The sequence below is a fragment of the Suncus etruscus genome, chromosome 9, assembly GCF_024139225.1.
Source record: "Suncus etruscus isolate mSunEtr1 chromosome 9, mSunEtr1.pri.cur, whole genome shotgun sequence".
NCBI classification, from domain to species: domain Eukaryota; kingdom Metazoa; phylum Chordata; class Mammalia; order Eulipotyphla; family Soricidae; genus Suncus; species Suncus etruscus.
Window position 1 is genome coordinate 102,874,577 of NC_064856.1, and position 22,044 is coordinate 102,896,620.

Genomic DNA, 22,044 nt, shown 5'->3' on the forward strand with positions numbered 1-22,044 from the left:
AGTAGGAAGTTTAAACAGGGAGGGCTTAAGCCTGGGGTATAGGGACTCTGGTAAAACGATATGAAAAGTAGACACTCTGGAGGAGGGTGTGGTGCTGAGATATTCTATGTTCGAAACCATACTAGAGACATTTGTAAAACATGGTACCTAAAATAAAATAAAAAATCTTTAAAGAAAAAATATGTAGAAAAATTTCTTACATGGAAGCATTTTAATTTAAAATATTTTATCTTCCTCTCTTCCTTCCTTCCTCAACCCTCCTTTTCTTCCATCTTTTTGTTTCTTTCTCCTACTTTCTTCCTTCCTTTCATTTTCTACCTTTCTTTCTTTATTCCTTCCTTCCTTCTCTTTTTTCTTCCTTTTCGTCCTTCCTTTCTTCTTCCTCTTCTTCTTCCTTTCCTCTTTTCTTCCTTCCTTCCTTCCTTCCTTCCTTCCTTCCTTCCTTCCTTCCTTCCTTCCTTCCTTCCTTCCTTCCTTCCTTCCTTCCTTTCTTTCTTTCTTTCTTTCTTCTTCTTTCTTTCTTTCTTTCTCTTCTTTTTCTTTCTTTCTTCCTTTTCTTTCTTTTTATCTTCATTCCTTTCTTTCTTTCTTTCTTTCTTTCTTTCTTTCTGTTTCTTTCTTTCCTTTCTTTCTTTCTTCCTTTTCTTTCTTTTTATCTTCATTCCTTTCTTTCTTTCTTTCTTTTCCTCTTTCTTTCTTTCTTTCCTCTTCTTTCTTTCTTTCTTCTCTTTCTTTTCTTTCTTCCTTTCTTTCTTCTTTCTCTTTCTTTCTTTCTTTCTTTCCTTTCTTTCTTCTTCTTTCTTTCTTTCTTTCTTATTCTTTCTTTCTTCTTTCTTTCTTTCTTCACTTTCTTTCTTTCTTTCTTTTATCTTTCTTTCTTTCTTTCTTTCTTTCTTTCTTTCTTTCTTTCTCTTTCTTTCTTCTTTCTTTCTTTCTTTCTTTCTTTCTTCTTTCTTTTTTTCTTTCTTTCTTTCTTCCTCTCTTTCTTTCTTTCTTTCTTTCTTTTTCTCTCTGTCTCTTTCTTTCTTTCTTTCTTTCTTTCTTTCTTTCTTTCTTCTTTCTTTCTTTCTTTCTTCTTTCTTTCTTCTTTCTTTCTTCTTTCTTTCTTCTTCTTCTTTTTCTTTCTTTCTTCTTCTTTCTTTTTTCTTTCTTTCTTTCTTTCCTCCTTCTTTTCTTCTTCCTTTCTTTTCTTTCTTTCTTTCTTTTCTTTCTCTTTCTTTCTTTTCTTTCTTTCTTTCTTTCTTTCTTTCTTTCTTTCTTTCTTTCTTTTCTTCTTTTCTTTTCTTTCTTTCTTTCTTTCTTTCTTTCTTTCTTTCTTTCTTTCTTTCTTTCTTTCTTTCTTTCTTTCTTTCTCTCTCTCTTTCTTTTCTTTCTTTCTCCTTTCTTTCATTCTTTTCTTTCTTTTCTTTCCTTCCTTCCTTCCTTCCTTCCTTCCTTCCTTCCTTCCTTCCTTCCTTCCTTCCTTCCTTCCTTCCTTCCTTCCTTCCTTCCTTCCTTCCTTCCTTCCTTCCTTCCTTCCTTCCTTCCTTCCCTCCTTTCTTTCTTTTCCTTCTTTCTCCTTTTTGTTTCCTTTTTCTGCCACACTTAATGGTGTTCAGGGCTTAATCCTGCCTCTTCATTTACAGATCACTTTCGACCTGGCTATTGCAGATGTTCAGATTGAATTTAGGTTGGTCACATGCAAAACAACTGCTCAACCCACTATTGTATTGCTCCAGAAATTATTCCTGGCAGACTTGAGCAATCATATGGGATGTGGGAAATTGAATTCAGGTCAGCTTGATGAAGGCAAACATTCTACCCACTGTACTATCATTTGGACCCCTAATTTGACTCTTTAGTACCACTTGTCATTATTCTTTTGCCTTATTTTTCTTATCATGACCCCTTCCCTTTATATAACAATTTTGATTAATTTTACTTAAATATAAGTTCTTTAAAAATATATGAAAACTTTGTCACAACAAGTCTATTCCAAAAATTAGCTCCAAAATGTTGAAGCACTTGCCAGATGCTGGTGCTCAATAGATGTATTCCATAGTCAATGAGCATCAAAGGGTGTAGCACTCCAAAAACTGAACAAATGGGTGCACATCTACTTACACTAAGTGTGCAATATGATTCTACCTTTCACAGGAAAATAGTGGACCTTACATAACATTTTAGCTCTAATATAAAAATTTAAAGGATATTAAAATAACATCACAGTTATTAGAGGGGCATCTGTAACAAGTGTGTTATCCAGTAAGTATTTTTGGAAGTCTTCACTATTTTTTAAATCACTGGCAACAGCTTTGTATATCAAATTTTAACTAAATAAAATTTAAAAAAGTTATTGCCATTATCTATATTATAGCATGCTACTTAATATGCCAATTATTTATTTCATAAAAGATGATTTATTTTGTCTCCGAGTAAAGCACAAGATTCAGCTGTATTTGAAAATATGTACTCTCTTTATGCCCGGTTGACTGTGACTCATTATAACCAATAGTACAATATGACCTGTGAAAGTCTGTATTGAAACTGAGGGATAATAACTCTTGGACAAGAACTACATCTTAAGGGGCTGAAGCGATAGCACAGCAGCTAAAAGCCTTGCATTTGGACCACCCAGGACTGACCTGGGTTCAGTTCTAGGCATCCCATATGGTACCCCAAGCGATTTTTGAGCACAGAGCCAGAAGTAACACCTGAGTGTCACCATATTGCCCCCCCCCAAAAAAAAAGAAAAAATAACACATCTTAGATCTCTGTGCTAAATTGCTGAAATAATGAAATAATTGCTGCATGAATCTTTTTTCAAAACAACATAAAGTATGGGCAATTATACTTGATGTTTTGAATGATATTGATCATCTAATAAAGAATCCATGCTTCAGGAGAGAAATAAGAAATATTCATATAGAATACTAAAATGAAAGGTAGGTAAAGAAGAAGTTAGGGTGTGGCTCTAGAGAACTGCAGTTTACTGAATAGCCTTTGCTAGATTTTTCTCACTAAAGATTTCTAGAATGGAAAATACCATTTTATAGACATTGCTGACAATAAAGGCAGTAACAGTTTAATTGAATACTCATTAACACCACAATTACCACATATTTTTATACAGATAACTACTTTAGCAAATGATTGGAGAAGCTGCAATGCTTACAGATTACCAGTTAAGTAAAAAACATTAGAAAATGTTACTTTTAGAGGAAGCAATGAGAAGTTAAATTACTTGAAGCTCACTAGAGTTTGTAAAGTTTGTAAAATACAAACTATGGAAAAACACGTGTTCATAGATGCTAGAGAAATAAAATCATTACAGAAAACATAAATGAATAACTATAAATACCAGTGCTGATGCAATTTCAGAGCACCTTTCAGTTACCATATTTTTTTCTTGGTCACCTCAGAGTCTTTTTCTAATTAAACCCTAAATTTGGTAGTCTCTTATTTATCAAGAAATTGAAGGCATACTATTACCTTTTTTAAAGCTTAATCTTGGTTTCTTTCAGTTTTATTACCACATAATTATTGCCATGTTATATTCCCTTATTCATTCTTATCTTAATGCTGCTTCAAAAAAAATAGGAAAGAGTCCATGAAAAAGTGGTCCCCTTAAAGTTTTTTTTTATTAAGATAATTGCATTGATAGCTTTTCTTCATATTCAATTATTTGTTATTAGAAATTTCAGCATGTTTTTAGATGTTGAAAAAAATATGGAAAGCTTTGACAGGAACATATATAAATAGTAACATAAATAGACTTAATCCTATAAGAATAATTATTATACTGGAAGGTTCTCTAGAAGATTATTCTTTAGAACTGACAATTTATTTGAGATACATTAAGTTTAGGAAAAATTTTCCCATGTATTATATAGTCTTTAAAAATTACTTTGTAATGTAACATAGTTTAAACCCCTTAAAAGAACTTGAAACTTTTTCTGGAGTTTTGTTTTCATTAAATTTACTAACTGACCTAGTGTTTTACAAGCCTTCTCCACTGTTGAAGCTAAAATGTATTGACACTCTTTAAATATTAAGACCATTCTTCAATAGTTTTCTTCTATAGATTTACTTTCATAGCAGTCTAAGCAAGTTGTCATCATATAAACAACATTATTCAACTTTACTGAAAGATCAAGCCAGTGAAACAAATGCCTGTATCGTTTCTAAATTCTAGGCACTTGGCATTTCTCACAAGACAATACTAACTCACTCAAGTGCTAACAAATTTTACTCACCTTTGTTCCAATGACTTTTACATTGTAGTAAACAACCAAATATTCAACAATGATTAATATGTTGGGATTTTTTCTTTTGAAAATATCATACTACATAGTTCTCTGAGGTGAGCATATTTTGTTAGTAAAATTGGACTCATTAATTTTTCAGAAGTTATCCCACTGGAAAAGAGGAGGCCTTTAAATGTCTTTGGATTGGCTTTATCACAACTCAGAATGAATATGTGGACACAAATCACAACAAAAAAGTTTGAGACATTATTATATTCAATAACTTTCTATTTTGCTTTGAAGAATTATGAGAACAAAGTAAAGAAAGTTTTCAACCTCATCATTTATTACATAAATTATCTCAGTAAGGCATAGAAATAATTCTCAAAGACACTTTTTGGGAAAGTATTAGGAATATCAAATGATTGGGAGCACTGAAACAGACTTACTGAGATAGAGGAAGTGTCAATTTTCTACCTTCTTTTGGAACAATTGTTTTACTTTAGACTTGAACTTCATGACTGCATACTGTTCAGAGAAATGGCATAGGGAACTACATAGAAATCACATTTTTATTTTTAAAGAGGTCATTCATGTTTTTCCCATTGAGTCTGTTTCTAGCTGTCTAACTATATTGAGGAAAGTTCCTTATATTACTGTTATTGAGAGCTTTTTTTTTATAAATTTATTTTTAATTATGAGAACAAAGATGCAGAGAAAGAGGAAAAGGTAAAGTTACAGTGGAAGGACAATCACCCATGAACAGAATTCTTAGAAGAAAACCCCTTGCTGACACCTTAATTTTTGAACTTTCAGCCAAAAAACATTAAGAAAAATAAAATAGAGCCCATGTACAATTACTTTGTTCCTCAAGTCCTCAGATTGTAGTACATTATTAACATCTTAGCAGTACACAAAGCAATCTAAGGCCATAAAACTTATGTAACTCCTTAAACATTGAAGATATAGTATTTTCTTACATTTCCTTGCCCATGCATATTAATATAAGTTAATCACAAAAGTTTAACTGTTTTTTTTTAAGGATTAGAGTCAAAGGAGCACTGTATAAACAGTGTTAGAGTTGCAGCTATTGCTTGCACAGGCCCACCAAAATATGAAGGACACGGAAAGAAAAAGCCTTGGCCTAATTACATGGAGACCCCACCCCTGAAGTTTCCTGGAAGAATACCAACTCTAGGCTCCAGGCAAACTAGTTTGTCCAATCCAAGTCATTGTCTGTAGTGCTAATACACTTTTATTTTTTTCAGTCTCTGTTGTTGGTATCATGTTTCTGTATTAAAGATCCTGAAATCTGCATATTCTAAATTGAAGTCAGGATGGAGCATCCTCTAGTTTAACCTCACAATAAAAGGGCAATGCAGAGAGTTTTTTATATCATGAATAAATGTTGGCTCTTAACAAATTCTCTTTTATTTCTATTGATAATACCATGGTCTTTTCATAGTACCGTACTTATAGTGGTGGATTTGTGTATGTTTTATAACACTTTATTTATGGTATAAATCCTACTTGCATGATCCTTTTGATATCGTTGGCTTAATATTACTATTTTTTCATTTAATATCTTTTCATCTACTTTCATTAGTAATATATATCTATAGTTTTCTTTATTTAGTGTATTCTCTCTATTTTCTATATAAGGATACTGTTTGCCACATAGAAATTCTTTGGAAAGGTTCTTTTTCAACTTTGTAGAAGAACCTGAAAAGGATTGGTTTTCTTAAAAGTTTTGAAATATTCTCCAATAAACCCTTATGATCCTGATCCTGAACTTTTTTTTTGGGGGGTCACTGTTGATTGCCATTTCAATTTACTTGATAGCATCAGGTCTTTTTCAGGTGTTTTGTTTTCTGTTGGTTTAGTCTTGAAAATTATGAGTCTATAAATTTAACCATTTTTCCCAGGTTGGCTAATTTTATGGCTTAAAGAGTTTCATCCTTTGAATTTCTTTTTTTGTTTTGTTTTGTTGTTTTTGTTTTGTTTTGTTTTTTTTTTGGTTTTTGGACCACACTTGGCAGTGCTCAGGGGTTACTCCTGTCTCTGTGTTCAGAAATCGCTCCTGGCAGGCTAGGGGAACCATATAGGATGATGGGAATTGAACCAGGTCTATCCTGGGTTGGTCGCATCCAAGGCAAATGCCTATTTCTGTGCTATCTCTCTGACCCCTCATCTTTGAATTTCTGTTGTATTTAAAACAGAAGCATTGAGAACATTAAAACTGAGTGGTCACTGAAAAATTGTCTAAATGCTTTGGTTGTGTATTCCCTTGTTTTCTGGTGGTTTTATTAAGGAAAATGATCAAAAATTAATATCTGTTGTAACTTCTTTTCTTTGTGAGTCTACCTAAAAGTTATCAATTTTACTTATTTCTTTCAAAATTATTCTTTTAGTTTCATTTATCTTTTAAATTTGTTTCTGTTTTAGTTTCCATTTTTATTGATTTCTGTTTTGTTTTATTATTTTCTACTTTCTGCTTGCATTGGATTTCATTTGTTGGTCTTTATCTAATTGACTAGATGTATTGTTAAATTCTTTATCTGGGCTTTTCTTTCCAATGAAGTTACCAGGAAATCTGATTTACATGAATTAGAAAGCATTAAATAAATATCTATGTTTAGTAATGTTATTTACTATAGAAAAAAATGAAATATGATACCAAACCAAAAAAAAAACCCACAAAAATTGAAATAAAAATACAATTTAACAACTTCAAATTTTATGGTAGCTAAAATTTCTTTACATATTCTATAAACATATTATATAAACATAATTTATGAACTAGAAAATAATACAAAATATTTTAAACCTGGTGCTCATTAAAATTAAAATCATAATTAAGTATATGGAATGTATAAAAACATTCTGCCAAAGAGTTTTCAGAATAATTCTAATTTTTCAAGCAAAAGTGTATTTTATAGAATCTTTCTATCACAGACACAAACAAACGTGCACATTTACAATTAAACACACAGTCTACTAAATGATTGAAGAAGGAAAGGTAAGTAGAGGCTTTGATATGAGAATATGGCAATAAGTCCCTTTCCATAATGATCTACAGAGCACATTGTCAGAACACAGGCTATAGAAGATTTAAAATCAGCCTAGGAAAGTTGGTAATTTGGAATAATGAAGAAAAACAATGTAACATAAGATGCTTAAAAGAGTATAAGCAACATCACCATTGCATAGAGTGGGAAATTTTTTGATAATTGTGGCATTTAGTTTAGTATTTCTAACACCAAGGACAATGTTGTTTCACCTGTTTCAAGAAAATTAAATTGTGTGCCCTGTCATTGGTATATGTAGCAATCAATTTTGCTGGGCCCAAAAATGATGAATTATAAGTAAAATTTGAATGGAAATAAAAATATTGTATTTGAAACAGAAGCATTAAGAATATTAAAATTGAGTGGTCACTGAAAAATGCTTTGTGTATTTCTTGTTTTCTAATGATTTTATTAAGGAAATGATAAAATATTAATGCACTAAGAAAAATGTGAAGTCCTCTTTAACATCCTCTTAAGTGCCTCTTTGATTTCTTTGTTTCTCAGACTGTAGATAAGAGGGTTTAACATGGGGGTAATGAAAATGTAGAATACTGACAATACCTTGTCCTCCATCTCAGAGTGCCTAGACTGAGGACGCATGTAAACAAAGCAGACTGGGACATAATAGAATATTACAACTGCCAAATGAGAGGCACAGGTATTGAAGGCCTTGAGACTACCTTTGAGGGAGGACATTTTCAGGATGGAAACTGTTATGAAACCATAGGATAACAGGATGACAAGGAAAGAACCAAAGCCAACAAATAAAATTGCTAAAAAGAGAATCATTTGTGTGATGAAGGAGCTAGAGCAGGACAAGATAATAATTTCAGATATGTTACAGAAGAAGTGCTGGATGACATTTGGCCCACAGTAATGCATCTGAAAGGCAGGAATTGTTTCTATCAAGCTACAGATGAAGCCAGTTCCAATGGCCCCAGTAACCATCCTCTGACAAAGACCAGGCGTCATGATGGCTGAGTACTGTAGGGGTTTCCCAATAGCCATGTATCTGTCAATGGCCATGGCAGCCAAGAGGCAACACTCAGTCTGACCCATCCAAGATGCAGCGAAATACTGGGTAGCACAGGAAATGAAAGAAATTGTTTTTTCATCCTTGAAGAAATCTGAAAGCATCCTTGGACTAATGGAAGAAGAGTAACAGACATCTATGGATGACAAGACACTGAGAAAAAAGTACATGGGTGTATGGAGTTGAGAGTCCATCCTGATAAGTATGACAAGACTCAGGTTCCAGAATAAGGTCACAAGATAAATTCCTAGGAAGACTGGAAAGAGAATGAACTGCAATTCTTTTTCATCTGTGATTCCCATGAAAACAAACACGACTACAGTTGTGTGATTTTTATCTCCTCCTATGAAAGTGCTTGATTCCATCTGCTGGAAAAAAAGATGAAAGAATAAAATGATGGAGATCCAAAACACAAGTGTTTGTTTTTTTCCAGCAATGCATCTGATTAGATATACAATCTTAACTCATCTTGTTGAGCTAATCAATGTATTCATACAAAATTAGATAATTGTATGCTCTTGACTCTCCTTATAGAAAATAGCAATATTTGTAGTGTGACATATATATGTATACATGTTTATAAATATATACACAGACAATAGGATACTATTCACGTTAAGCAAAGATGAAATTTTACACTTTGTTGCAGATGGAAGCAGATCCAAACATAAAATATCAATCGGGTACCAGAGCTATATTATAGCAGGTAGGACATTTGCTTCGCTCACATACAGCTATGGTTCTTTTCTAGGCATTCCATATGATCTTCCAAAGACTTACAGAAATAGTTACTGAGTAGATAGCCAGTATTACCAGTTGTGGCCCCTAAACTAAGCCCCTCAAGAAAACCCTATCAAAATGTAAGCTGAAAATAATTGATTTCTCAAAATCAAGGGAATGAAGTCACAAATTATCAGAACCAGAGGGACACACAAAAAGACCTCTAAGTAAATACTAATATAGTCTGACATTAGGAAATACTCAAATTATCTAACCACACATTGGCAAAAATATTGCCAAAGTAAAAGAAAATAATAATAATAATGTAGAAATAAATAATATGACAATTTATAAAACAATATAAATAAATAAAAGAAAATTAAAGTGGAATTTGCAAAAATTAGAAAGAAAAACAATTTTCAAAGATATATTCATGTATATATTTTATATTCATAACATTTTGTGCTATAGCCAAGATATGAAAATAGTCCAAATGTTCAAATGCTAATTAAAAAATCAAGACCTTTTTTAATTTTTTTGAATCAAGACCTTTTTAATATAGGTATAAAGGGAATATTTTGCAGAAGAAAAAATATTAGAAACTTCTGGACTTTACATACAGAACAGAGATCACTATGTAATGGTGGTAAGGTGTAGTAGTGGAGCAGGTATTCTGTAGTAGAAAACGAAGATGAAGACAAAGAGGGAAGAAAAGTTGATGGTTTTCTGTCACTTTTGTGGTGATGGAGGTACAGTAGCTATATACCAAAAGTATTAATATTAACACTATAGAAACCATGTTATGTCTATTGCAATTGAAAGAGTAACTAAAAGTAAAAACTTTGCAAAAAGAAAATTCTGCTTTGTAACTATTTTGACAGTATTATACCATATAAGATAAATCACATAGAAAAGACAAATACTATATGATCTTTCTTATAGGTGGAATCTTACTCAAGATGCCTATGTAAATTATGTACACTAGTGGTTTTACTAGTGGTTTCAAGAGACAGAAGATCGGAGATCATAAAATTATAAACATGTGGGTAAATGGTTCAACTTTCCAGGCAGAAGATAAATAAAATTAAAAGTAAGACTAAATAATGTGATGACTATATTTTATTACTATTCATTTAAAAGTTTTTGAGATTAGATATAAATCATAATCATGAATAAAAATAAGTGTAAATTTGTGAGATAACATACATTTCATAATTCTATAGAGGTAATAACTTCAATATTTGCAAATGTAAAATTATTGCATTGTAACTTAAACTGTATGCCTTATTAATATTGTATCTCTCAGCATAAATTTACTATAAATGTCAAATAATCATTGCCAGTGAGTATCATGCATTGATTTCACATTACTATACTGATAGCTACACCAATATATAGAAATTTCAGGGATCTAGAATATTAGAAGTTTATTTGGGGGTAATTCCGAAGACGTAATTGACACTTTGACAGGTACCATTGCTAAAGGGAGATGGAGATTCAGTCATTTTGTACTGGAGGATTCCTTTATTTAAACCTGTGGCTATCCAGGTATAAATGACACAAATAAATTTTGCTTTAAATTGAGGCAGGAATTATATCACATCAGTTTCAGCCAACATATATGAAAAGGACTTTTCATGTCTGATAGTGATCAGAAGCACAGCAATGATGTCACAGGTCACTCAACAAGCTTTCTTGTTCCTTAAGCCTTTTAAAATCAAAACATCATACATTATGTATTTTTGAGATAAATTTTCCCTGCATAATTTATATACATATATATAATACATCAGATTTTTCATCAATTTAATTTTATATTTTTACGTTAGACTTATCACTTCTAGAAAAGTCTATGTTCTGAGCAGATTGATCATACTTTTTCACACATACACAGATACACACAATCCTAAGAGATGCTGTCTCACTTCATATTCCTCTTGAAAAAAATATTTTACTGTCAAATTTTGTTTTCCCTCCCCTTTCTTTCTGATTATAAAGGTAATTATACCAGCATAAAGTCAACATAACCCATTAATTTTATAAAATAAAAGTAAGAGTTGTAGGCTATCTTACCCAGGATATATATTATAGGGTGTTGCAATTTCTAAAGATAGAGAAAAATATTACTTATGATACATAAAATTTCTTTGAACAATGTTTACACACATTCATCATCTACAAAATGTTGGAGGAATTGTGATTAATGTAAATAAGTACTGTAGATTTCACCATGCAATCAAACATATAAAAACCTTCCAATCCTGTTACACACTTAGCACATGTATAGAGTTTCTGTAATGTACAACATCAGCTTATAAAATCCAGAATTTTGCCGAATAAAGAACAGAAAATTACTATAAAAACTACAAAAAGACAGAAAGACTAACAAAAGTTGGGCTGGAGCAGACTTTCTGTTACCTGTACCACTTAGTCTCATGTTTTTAGATTCCAGGAACTTCAAAGAAAACAGTGGAGATGTGCTTCTGAAAAGATATGTCATGGGGCAGAGGTAATACCATAGTGGGTAGGGCATTTGCCTTGCTCATGACTGACCTTGGGTTTGATATCCGGGGTCCCATATGGTTACCCTGAATACTCCAGGAGTGATTCCTGAGTGCAGAGCCAGAAATAACCCCTGAGCACCATCAGGTGTGGCCCAGAAACCAAAACCAAAACAAACAAATGAAAAAGAACTATCTAATTCTTTATGAGACTTTTTAACTTCATTTAGTGGTCTATATATTCTGCTTATATTCTGCATATTATACTTTTTGGTTTAACTAATAACTTGTAACATGTCAAGTTTCACAGACATTATTTTTGATTCCAGATAGCCATATTATTTTTACTTTATGGGTAAAAATATAGAAGTCGTAGTGTTTAAGATCATATACTCAAGATTACATTCTTGAATATTAACATTTTTTCTTCATCCCTGGGTTAAGATCCAGGCTGCAGAATCATCAAACTTTTTCTACAGAGGACATTAAAAATCACTATTCTCTCCCAGATGAATTTTATTTTCTTGTAACAAAATTTTTTATTTAAGAACTATGATTTTAAACATGTTGTAGTTGGATTTCAGTCATAAAAAGTATATCCCCCTTCACCAATGCAACCTTCCTCCCACCAAAGCCCTGCATCTCCCTCCTCACCTTGACTAAGATCCCAAGGAAGACAAAATTTTTGCCCAATATTAACTGGGTGTATTTGTTCTCCCCCAATTTTCCAGGATGAATCCTATTGACTCCAAGATGTAAGCTGATAGCCAAGAAACAGATTCACCATGAGCAAGAGAGATCCTCTAAATTTTGTTAATAAGTGTAGATGAATAAAGAAAAGACAAATAAATAGAATCAAATTCCCCAGGCACTTGCTCTCTGGAGTTAGAGTTGTCATGGAGATATTTGTCATATTTATCCCGTCTGAGTTATTTCTCCCTTCTGAATTCATTTTTCACATCCCTATAGTCTAATCATAATTTTATGGCTAAGGCTGCACCTTAGTAATTTTGTATGAGTTGAAATAAATTTACGAAGAATTCACATATTACCCCTGATTTACAGGTAAGAAAGACAAACCTAAGATGCTAAGTACTTTTATTCCAAAATTATATAGCCAGTCAGTCAATAGTTAAATGTCTTCATAACAATGAATTAAATATGGGAAAGTTTCCTATTAATATATTTAATAAAGAAAGAAAAAGTACAGTAGCAAACACATTTGTGAAAATTATTGTATCTCCAATGAAGTCATTAATACAATAGCAGAAGGTTTAATAAGCTCTAGTTAGCTGTCCATTTTGTTAAATAGGTGTGTAATGATGAACACATCAAACAAATGAATTTGTCCAGCAAATCAAAGCACTATTACTTATACTTCGTTTTTCATGGGATGTGTTCTCAGCTGCCAGGCTTCCTGGAATAATGAGGATATGGGGTGGAATGCCTATACTTCTCCAAAAAGCCCTGGTGATATCAGCCAAAAATGGAGTACCTGGAATTTGGTTAGATTAGTTTCCTAAGAGAATTGTAAAGGGGTGATGAGATGGGGCCTGCTGTATCCATCATCCAGAATCACAGTTTTACCAATGGTCCCACTTCACCACTCCTCTACAATTCCTTTTAGGGACACCAACCTAACCAACTTTAGGTACACCAGTTTGGAAACTAATATTACCTGGGTTTTATGGAATGAGTGTGGGCACCCTTCTCCAGTATCTTTCTTCTGGGAAGACTGGCAACTGCAACCATGCCTACAAATGCAGTTGCCATTCTTGCACTGGGCCAGGTTTATACACTCACTCTTTTTTTTGGGGGGGGGCACACATGGTGATACTCGGGGTTACTCCTGGCTATACACTCAGAAATTGCTCCTGGCTTGGGGACCATATGGGACACCAGGGGATCAAACCCTGGTCTGTCCTAGGTCAGCCTCATGCAGGGCGAACACCTTACCATGGCGCCATTGCTCCAGCCCCACCTGCACTTTTTTTTAAATGCATGTTTTAATGTGAGTTGGATTAAAACTGAAGATTGCTTTAGGTGATGTCAATAATTAATGTTACTATTATAATTATAATGTCAATATTGCTTTAGGTAATATCAACATAATTATAATTTCTTTAGATAATATTGACATAAACTGGAATAATATGTATCTAATCCATAACTAAGCTAGGCAATTAAGGTTCATAATTAATAATATTTTATTTAGAAGTTCAAAAACTTGACACACATTTCAACTCCATTGAGATACTTTATTTGCATGATGTTGTTTTATAGGTGCAGTTTTACACCTCTTCAAAACAGGACTTACCATATCTTAGCCACATCAAAGTCCCTTATCTCCCTCCAACAACTGCACTGTGCCCCCTTCTATTCCTTTCTTCAACCAGAGATTATTCTGAGAATCATTTTGCCACAAAATGAGATAATGTATAAGAAATGAATAAAATCTTGAATTTCTATAGACTCCCAAGGCTAGTAGTTTATTGATCTCATTCATAATTACTGTAAACCCTAAATATATTAAATTTCTATGCTATTTGTCCTTTCATATCTGATTAGTTTCTTACGGTCTTCTCTTTTTGTGAATCTCCATAAAGGCTTGTCATGATTATTTATTTTTTAAAAGATCCTACTTCTAGTTTTATTGATCTTTTGAATTTGTTTAGTTTTAGTTTCCCTTTTATTAATTTCTGCTGTTAATTATTTCTTTCACTTAGCTTTGAGTTCCCTCTGTTAGACTTTTTCTAACTGTCTAAACTGTGTGGTTTAATTTTATATCTTGGCCTTTTCTCTGCAAAAAAAAAAAGTTTCCATCAGATCTGATTCACTAGATGTAGAAACAGTAGAGAAACAAATTTATATATAATTATATAGCTTACTATAGGAAAATTTTCAAATAGAATAGCAAAACCAAGGCTATAATAAAAATTCAATTTAACAACTTTTAAACTTGATTACGGTTAAACAAACTTTTACTACATAGTCTAGAAATACAATTGTTAAATTAGAAAATTGCAGAGTATTTATAAGAAAGCATGGTGATCCTTAAAATAAGAAAACCACAATTAATTACACAATGTGTACAAACATTCAACTAATTAGTTCCTAGGATGGTTGTACTTTTCTCAGGGAAAATGTGTTCTGGATAGTCTTTTTATCACCTACTGAAAAATGCATACAAACATTCCAAAATCTTACATAAGCACAAAGTCTACTAAATGGTTGGGGGAAAGAAAGTGTAGTGTAGGCTGTAATAAAAAAATATGGTAAAGCAAGTCTCTTTTCATCATGATCTGCAAATGCTGAAAAGTTGCAAGGTTGTAAGGGCTGGGGGAACTGGCTGCCAGTGGGATAAGGAGCCCACCACGGAATGCCAAAGTATGCCACTGCCAGGGAGGGAGGGCGGGGGGTTCTGCAAAAGAGATAGGTAATTTATTACACAGAGAGGGTCAGGGAGGCCTGTGGGCTAGCACTTTTGAGAGAGAGAATGGAGAAAGATAGAGGCAGAGCAGGCAGTATTTCTCTGATACTTTATCTTGGGTCCCAGAGGGCTGGCAGGCACTGCTCTGAATTCTACCTTGAACCCCCTGGTCAACAATGAAACTTTTCCCTTAAATACCCTCTGAACTGTTGTATGTTACAGGGAGGCATGTTCAAGGGAAGTGTCCAGATCCAATTACCATTGCAAGAGGTAAACATTATACACATCAACAATGATCTGTTGAGTATATTGTCAGTTTGGAGACAGTAGTGGTACAGCATAAGTTTAAGTGAGCACAGAATTAAAAGAAATGAAAAACACAATATAATATCAGAAACTTAAAAGAAACAGTATAAAAGATCATCATCCTTGCTTACACAATAGGACAATTCTGATAACTATTTTATCCATGCCAAAATTTATTCACCTGTGTCTTCCAAAGGAAAATAGATATTCAAACTATTGCACAAGTGACGAAAAACTCTATTTGTGTGCCATGTCATGTTTGCCAATATGTATTTAAAATATTTAAATATGTATTTTTTAAACTTTTCTGGGCACACAATTTATGAATAACAGAATGTATTTAAGGGGCCGGAAAGATAGCATGGAGGTAGGACATTTTACTTTGCATGCAGAAGGACAGTGGTTCAAATCCCGGCATCCCATATGGTCCTCTGAGCCTGTCAGGAGCAATTTCTGAGCATAGAACCGGGAGTAACCCCTGAGTGCTGCCGGGTGTGACCCACAAAAAAAATATTGTATTTAAATGAAAATAAAATATTTCCAGAAAACTAAATGTAGTCTCCACCAGAAAACTGCCTAAATGACTTGTTGTCTGTATATATTTGGTTATATTCTGCTGTTTTCATTATGGAAACACGACAAAGTTCAGCATATTAGGGAGATTGTACAGTCTTTTTTAACATCCTCTTGAGTGCTTCTTTGATCTCCTTGTTTCTCAGACTATAGATAAGAGGGTTTAACATGGGGGTAATGAAAACATAAAATACTGATAGTATCTTGTCCTCTTTCTCAGAGTGCCTAGAATGAGGCTGCATATATACAAAGAAAACTGGGACATAATAGAGTGTTACAACTGCCAAATGGGAGGCACAGGTATTGAAGGCCTTGAGACTACCTTTAACAGAAGACATTTTTAGGATGGAAACTGTGATGAAGCCATAGGATAACAGGATGACAAGGAAAGAACCAAACCCAATGAACAAAATTGTCCAAAATAGAATCATTTGAGTGATAAAAGTACTGGAGCAAGACAAAATAATAACCTCAGATATGTTACAGAAGAAGTGTTGAATCACATTTGGCCCACAGTAATACATCTGAAAAGCAGGAACTGTTTCAATTAAGCTACAGATAAAACCAGTTCCAAGAGCCCCAGTAACCATCTTCTGACAAAGGCCAGGCGCCATGATGGTTGAATACTGCAAAGGGTTCCCAATAGCAACATATCTGTCATAGGCCATGGCAGCCAAGAGGCAGCACTCAGCCTGACCCATCCAAGCTGCAGTAAAATACTGCATAGCACAGGCAATAAAGGAAATTGTTTTTTCATCCTTGAAGAAATCTGAAAGCATCCTTGGACTTATAGAAGAAGAGTAACAGATGTCTATAGATGACAAGATACTGAGAAAAAAGTACATGGGTGTATGGAGGTGAGAGTCCATCCTGATAAGTATGATAAGACTCAGGTTCCAGAATAAGGTCACTAGGTAAATTCCTAGGAAGACTGGAAAGAGAATGAACTGCAATTCTTTTTCATCTGTGATTCCAATGAAAATAAACATGACCACTGATGTGTAATTTCTATTTTCTTGTATGGAAGTGCTTGGTTCCATTTGCTGAAAATAAAAGAGAAAGAATCAATTGACTTTTTTCCAAACACAAAAGTAAACATTTTTCAGGTGATGCAACAGACTACATCTTAATTATTAAATTGAGCTAATCAATGGGTTTCAGATAGAGTCACAGAGTTGGGTTCTCTAGATTCTCCTTATAGAAAATGGTAATATTTTTGGGGCCGGGAAGGTTGCGCTAGAGGTAAGGTGTCTGCCTTGCAAGTGCTAGCCAAGGAAGGACGGCGGTTCAATCCCCCGGCGTCCCATATAGTTCCCCCAAGCCAGGGGCAATTTCTGAGCACATAGCCAGGAGTAACCCCTGAGCGTCAAATGGGTATGGCCCAAAAACAAAAACAAAAACAAAAAACAAAAAAATGGTAAATTTGCATATGCTTCTACTAAATTATTTTTGCAAGTCTGAAGTATTTTTATAATTAACAATTATATATTAGGATCACTGAGTTCCTCCAAAGAAAAGTGACCTAAATTTATATAAGGGTTAAGATGCTCAAGTAATGCTAGCCAGAATTAAGAAACATTCCATTATCAAAGACTAGAAATCAATATGGTGGCATGCTTAAAAATAAATTAAGATTTGAGTTTTCATATGACTCAGAAATTCTACTTTTTGGCAGCTATTCTAAGAGCTAAAAACAAGAAATCAAACAGGTGTATAACACATGTATAATATGTGTATAACATGTATAACAGATGTATAACATGTTCTTTGCAGTTCTAAGTACAATAGCTAGTAGTTGTTAGCAACCAAAACTTCTAGTAATAGATGAGAGGGAAAAAAAAGCTGTGGCATGGTTATACACAATGGGATACAATGCGATTTTAACAAAAGATAAAATATTACTGTTTGTTTCGGACTAAGGCAGATCAAAACATAGCATGTCACTATCAAAATACAAGCAGCAGGGAAAAATAAATTCCAAAGAACAATATCAAATGGGCAAAACACCTATATCCTTATTAAAAATGTAAAAATATTTTTATGACAATTATTTCTCCATGTGTCAAATATTTGAACTTATCTGTCAAAAGATACAGAATGAAAGGATGGAACAGAAAATAATTCAATCTTCTCTGTTTAGAAGTGACATATTTGAAAGATGAATACACAAGAAGTCTATGCTTCTTCCTTCACAAGAAGCATAGGCTCTGAGTGAAAGACTCAATAACAATAAAAAAAGCAGAGCATTACCTAAAATAAATATGTTGATTTAAATTTGTATAATCCATCCAAATGAAAAACGGGGCTAAGAGATAGAAAATGATTTTCTCATTAAGTAAAAAACCAAATGATCAAGAAGAATTAACTCTAATTAACATTTCTAACCCAAGTGAAGAGGTAGATAAGTTTATAAATGCACTGTTAATAGATCTCAGAGATACACTGACTATACTATTATATATCTGGATACTTTAATTTTCTATTCACATCATTGGGCAGATAAAGCAAAATATATATCAATAAGAAAACCAAAATGAGAAATTGAAAGACTTGGAATTAATAGACAGTTACAGAATCCTTCACCTCTAAAGGCTATATGCATGCACTTCAATGAGAAACATCCTGCAGGATAAACCACATTCTGGGACACAACTCAAGAATCCATAAAGTCATGCAAAATAAAAATGTGGAAAATCCCAACTTAGGGGAAAGTAAACAAATAGGATACCAAAGAAAAATAAGTAGCACAAGGAGACTCTCTTCAATAAGTTGTGATGGAAAAAACTAATAAAAAAGAAATAACAATCAAGTAGGAATAAATAATATAAAATTTTGTAAAATAATATGGAGCAAATAAAAGTTGGAGTTGAAAAATAAAAAAGAAAACCATTTAAATAGCTATATGCACCAATAGCCAGACTATTTCAATTGGGTGTAGAGCATTAGTCAAGTTATGAAAATAATCCAACTACTCAAATACCAATGAATAAATCAGGAAATTCTGGTATATGTACACAATGGAGTATTCTATAGAAATAAGAAAACAGAATCAAGGAAATAGAGAGTTTCTAGCCTCAGGAATTTCTTGGACTTTGGACTTTGATTACAGAACTGAGATGACCACGTACTGGTGGACCAGACTGGGGGAGGTGGTGCTTTATAGTAGAAAAGGAAGAGGAGGAATAGAGGAAAATAAGCTAGTAAGTTTTGTCACTTTGGTGTTGGTACAGTTAACTGTATACCATAAGCATGAATACTAACAATCTTGCAAACATTACTTCTACTAACAATAACATTTATAATATTATGATAAAATTATAAACAAAGAATTTTGCCATTGTGGCATTATTACTATTGAAAGACTTGGAATTAATAGACCTCTAAAGGCTATATGCATGCATTTCAATGAGAAACATCCTGCAGGATAAACCACATTCTGGGAAACAACTGAAGAATCCATAAAGTCATGGAAAATAGAAATGTGGAAAATCCCAACTTTGGGAAAGTAAACAAATAGGATACCAAAGAAAAATAAGTAGCACAAGGAGACTCTCTTCAATAAGTTGTGATGAAAAAACTAGTATCATATCATATGATATAAGTCACATAGATAAGACAAATACTGTATGATCTCTCTTATGTGGACCTTCATCAAAATAGCTTATAGAAACATAAACTTTAGTTTTAATACAGGATTAATGACCATAATATGTAAATGGTTCAAGTTTCTAGTCAGAAGATAAATAAAATCAGGAAGAGCAAGAATAAATAATGTGATGACTATATAATATTCTATTAGACACTCAAAAGTTTCTGAGAAGATCTAAAAATAGTCATGAGGGAAAAATATAATTTGGTGAGAAAAGTCACATTCTATAATCCTATAGAATTAATGACTATAAATATTTACATATGTGAAATTACTGTATTATACCTCTAAGTTTATACCTCATTACTGTTCATTGTATCTCTCAGTATAAATATACAATAAGTGACAAATAATCACTGGCTATTAGTGTTATAAATTGTTTACACATAACAAAGAATGATAGCTATATCTGGTGATAGGAAATTCAGGGTTGTAATATTATACAAGTCATTATGAAGAAATTACTGAAGAAACATTGACCCTGTATATAGTTAGGCGACAATGCTCAAGGACTTTGTAGATTCAGTCCTCCTGTATAGGAGAATGCATTTATTTGTGGCATTGTCAGTGCAAATCATACATGTAGTTTTCGCTTTAGAATTAGGTGGCCTGTATATCACATTAACTTCCAGAGCTACATTCCATTTATGCTAGTGACTAGAGGCACTGAAATGATGGCACAGATCACTGGAGACTCATTTCTTTAGAGTATTTTTAGATCAATGTGATGTACTTTATTTTACTTTTACTTTCTCTGTCTCAGACACATCGATACTGTCTTTCTGTCTCACTTCATATTTCTTTTGAATAAAAATGTTTTACAGTTTTGCATTTTACATTTTACATAAATTTACAAACTAATTAAATAACTTTTCACTTTCTTCTTCCTTTCTGGTAACAGAGGCAGCCAGAGCATCAAATAGCCAACTTAATCATCACTATCAGATAAGAGTAAGTATACTTTATCTTACTTAGGGTACATTAAAAAGTGCTATAATTCATAAATATAGAGGAAAAGAAAGTTTATGAACCGATTCACTGTCTTTGAACAATTATTTGCACACATTAAAGGTCTCCTTTAGGAGAGTTTTACAAAGGAACATGACCAATGTAAATATGCACTGTAGATTTCATCATGCAATTAACAAATTAAAATCCTTTCTGATCCTGATGTACATTTAGTATATGTATAGAATTTCTGGACTTTCTGCAGTGTAACACATCAGTTTACAAAATCCAGAACTTTACTGAGTTATGAACAGCAACAAATACAGAAATGTACAAAAATATAACAATACTTGTGTTTGGAGAGAACTATCTTTGTTACCTGTGCCACCCAGTCTTATGCTGTGAGATTCAAGAATCTTCCAAGATTACACCGGAGATGTACTCAAAGTACTTCAAACAATCTATCACATTCCTTTTGAGCATTTTTAACACCTTGATGTGGTGCTCTAAAATATTCTGCTGAAATCAGTAAATTATAGTTTTTGGCTCACTTCTCTACTAACAATTATAATGTGTCCATTATTATAGACCTACCACATTGATTCCAATTATCACATTATATTCACTTTAAACACAAAAATTAGCTAGCAATATGCAAGATCACACCTTCTAGATTGAATTCCTGGATATTTATTTCCATTCAGCACCCAGGTTTAAAGAAGATCAGTGTTTCAGGACCCTCAAACTTTTTCTACATAGAAAACAAAAAAAGTTCTATTTTCTCTAACATTAGATTTATCACCTTGACGAAGATCCCGAGTAAGACAGAATACTTGCCCAGTGTTAACCAAGTATATTTTGCTCTCTCAGTTTTTCAGGATGGATCCTATTGACTCCAAGATGAAAGCTGATCACCGAGAAATAGATCACCACAAATAAGAGTGGCGTACTGTAGAAGAGATTCTCTAAATTGTGTTAATAGTGTAGGCGAATGAAGAAAAGACAATTAAAGGGAATCAATTCTCCAAGCACTTGCTCTCCAGGGTCATGATTATCATGGAGATTTTCATCATATTTAACATACCTGAGTTTCTCTTTCCCTTCTGGATTCATTATTCACATCCCCATAGTCCAATCATAACTTTATAGCTAAGGATTTACTTTAGTGATTTTGAATCCATTAGATTTACAACGAGTTCCCTCATTACCCCAAATTTCCAGGTGAGAAAGTCAAAACCAAAGTAGGTATGCGAGTTTTCCAAAACAATAAATTAGATATGGGAAAATGTACCTATAATCTTTAATTGTACTTATTGGTGGAGGTCTCCCCAGTAGTACTCAGGAAGCCCCTCCCATTGAATTTTGGCCAACATTTCAATATAAGGACTTAAAGGTGTAATGTGTTCAGACCCTGTTGTATTCAGAGGCCAGCACTATTACAAAGAGGGGGATTTAGAGACTGTATCTAGTGATGCTCAGTGGGAATATGTGGACTTCAGGTATTAAATTGGGATCAGCTGCACGCAAATCTCTCCTTTACCCCCCATAATGCTAGTGTAACTATTCCCCACTTGTACAGCTTGTTGTAAA

The 22,044-nt window shown here is 33.0% G+C and overlaps 2 protein-coding genes across 2 annotated transcripts; both read right to left on the minus strand.

The window, feature by feature from the left end:
- Window positions 1–7,732: 7,732 nt before the first annotated feature.
- Window positions 7,733–8,692, minus strand: LOC126018730 (olfactory receptor 5A1-like). The gene has a single exon (XM_049780825.1). The coding sequence runs from the start codon at window positions 8,690–8,692 to the stop codon at window positions 7,733–7,735; it is 960 nt and encodes a 319-aa protein (XP_049636782.1).
- Window positions 8,693–15,937: 7,245 nt separating this feature from the next.
- On the minus strand, window positions 15,938–16,897 carry LOC126018731 (olfactory receptor 5A1-like). Its single transcript, XM_049780826.1, has one exon. It carries the CDS (start codon window positions 16,895–16,897, stop codon window positions 15,938–15,940), a length of 960 nt encoding a protein of 319 aa, XP_049636783.1.
- Window positions 16,898–22,044: the final 5,147 nt, after the last annotated feature.

Coding starts and splice junctions, on each gene's coding strand:
- LOC126018730 (XM_049780825.1), bottom strand. CDS start 8,692: ATGGAATCAAGCACTTTCATAGGAGGAGATAAAAATCACACAACTGTA.
- LOC126018731 (XM_049780826.1), bottom strand. CDS start 16,897: ATGGAACCAAGCACTTCCATACAAGAAAATAGAAATTACACATCAGTG.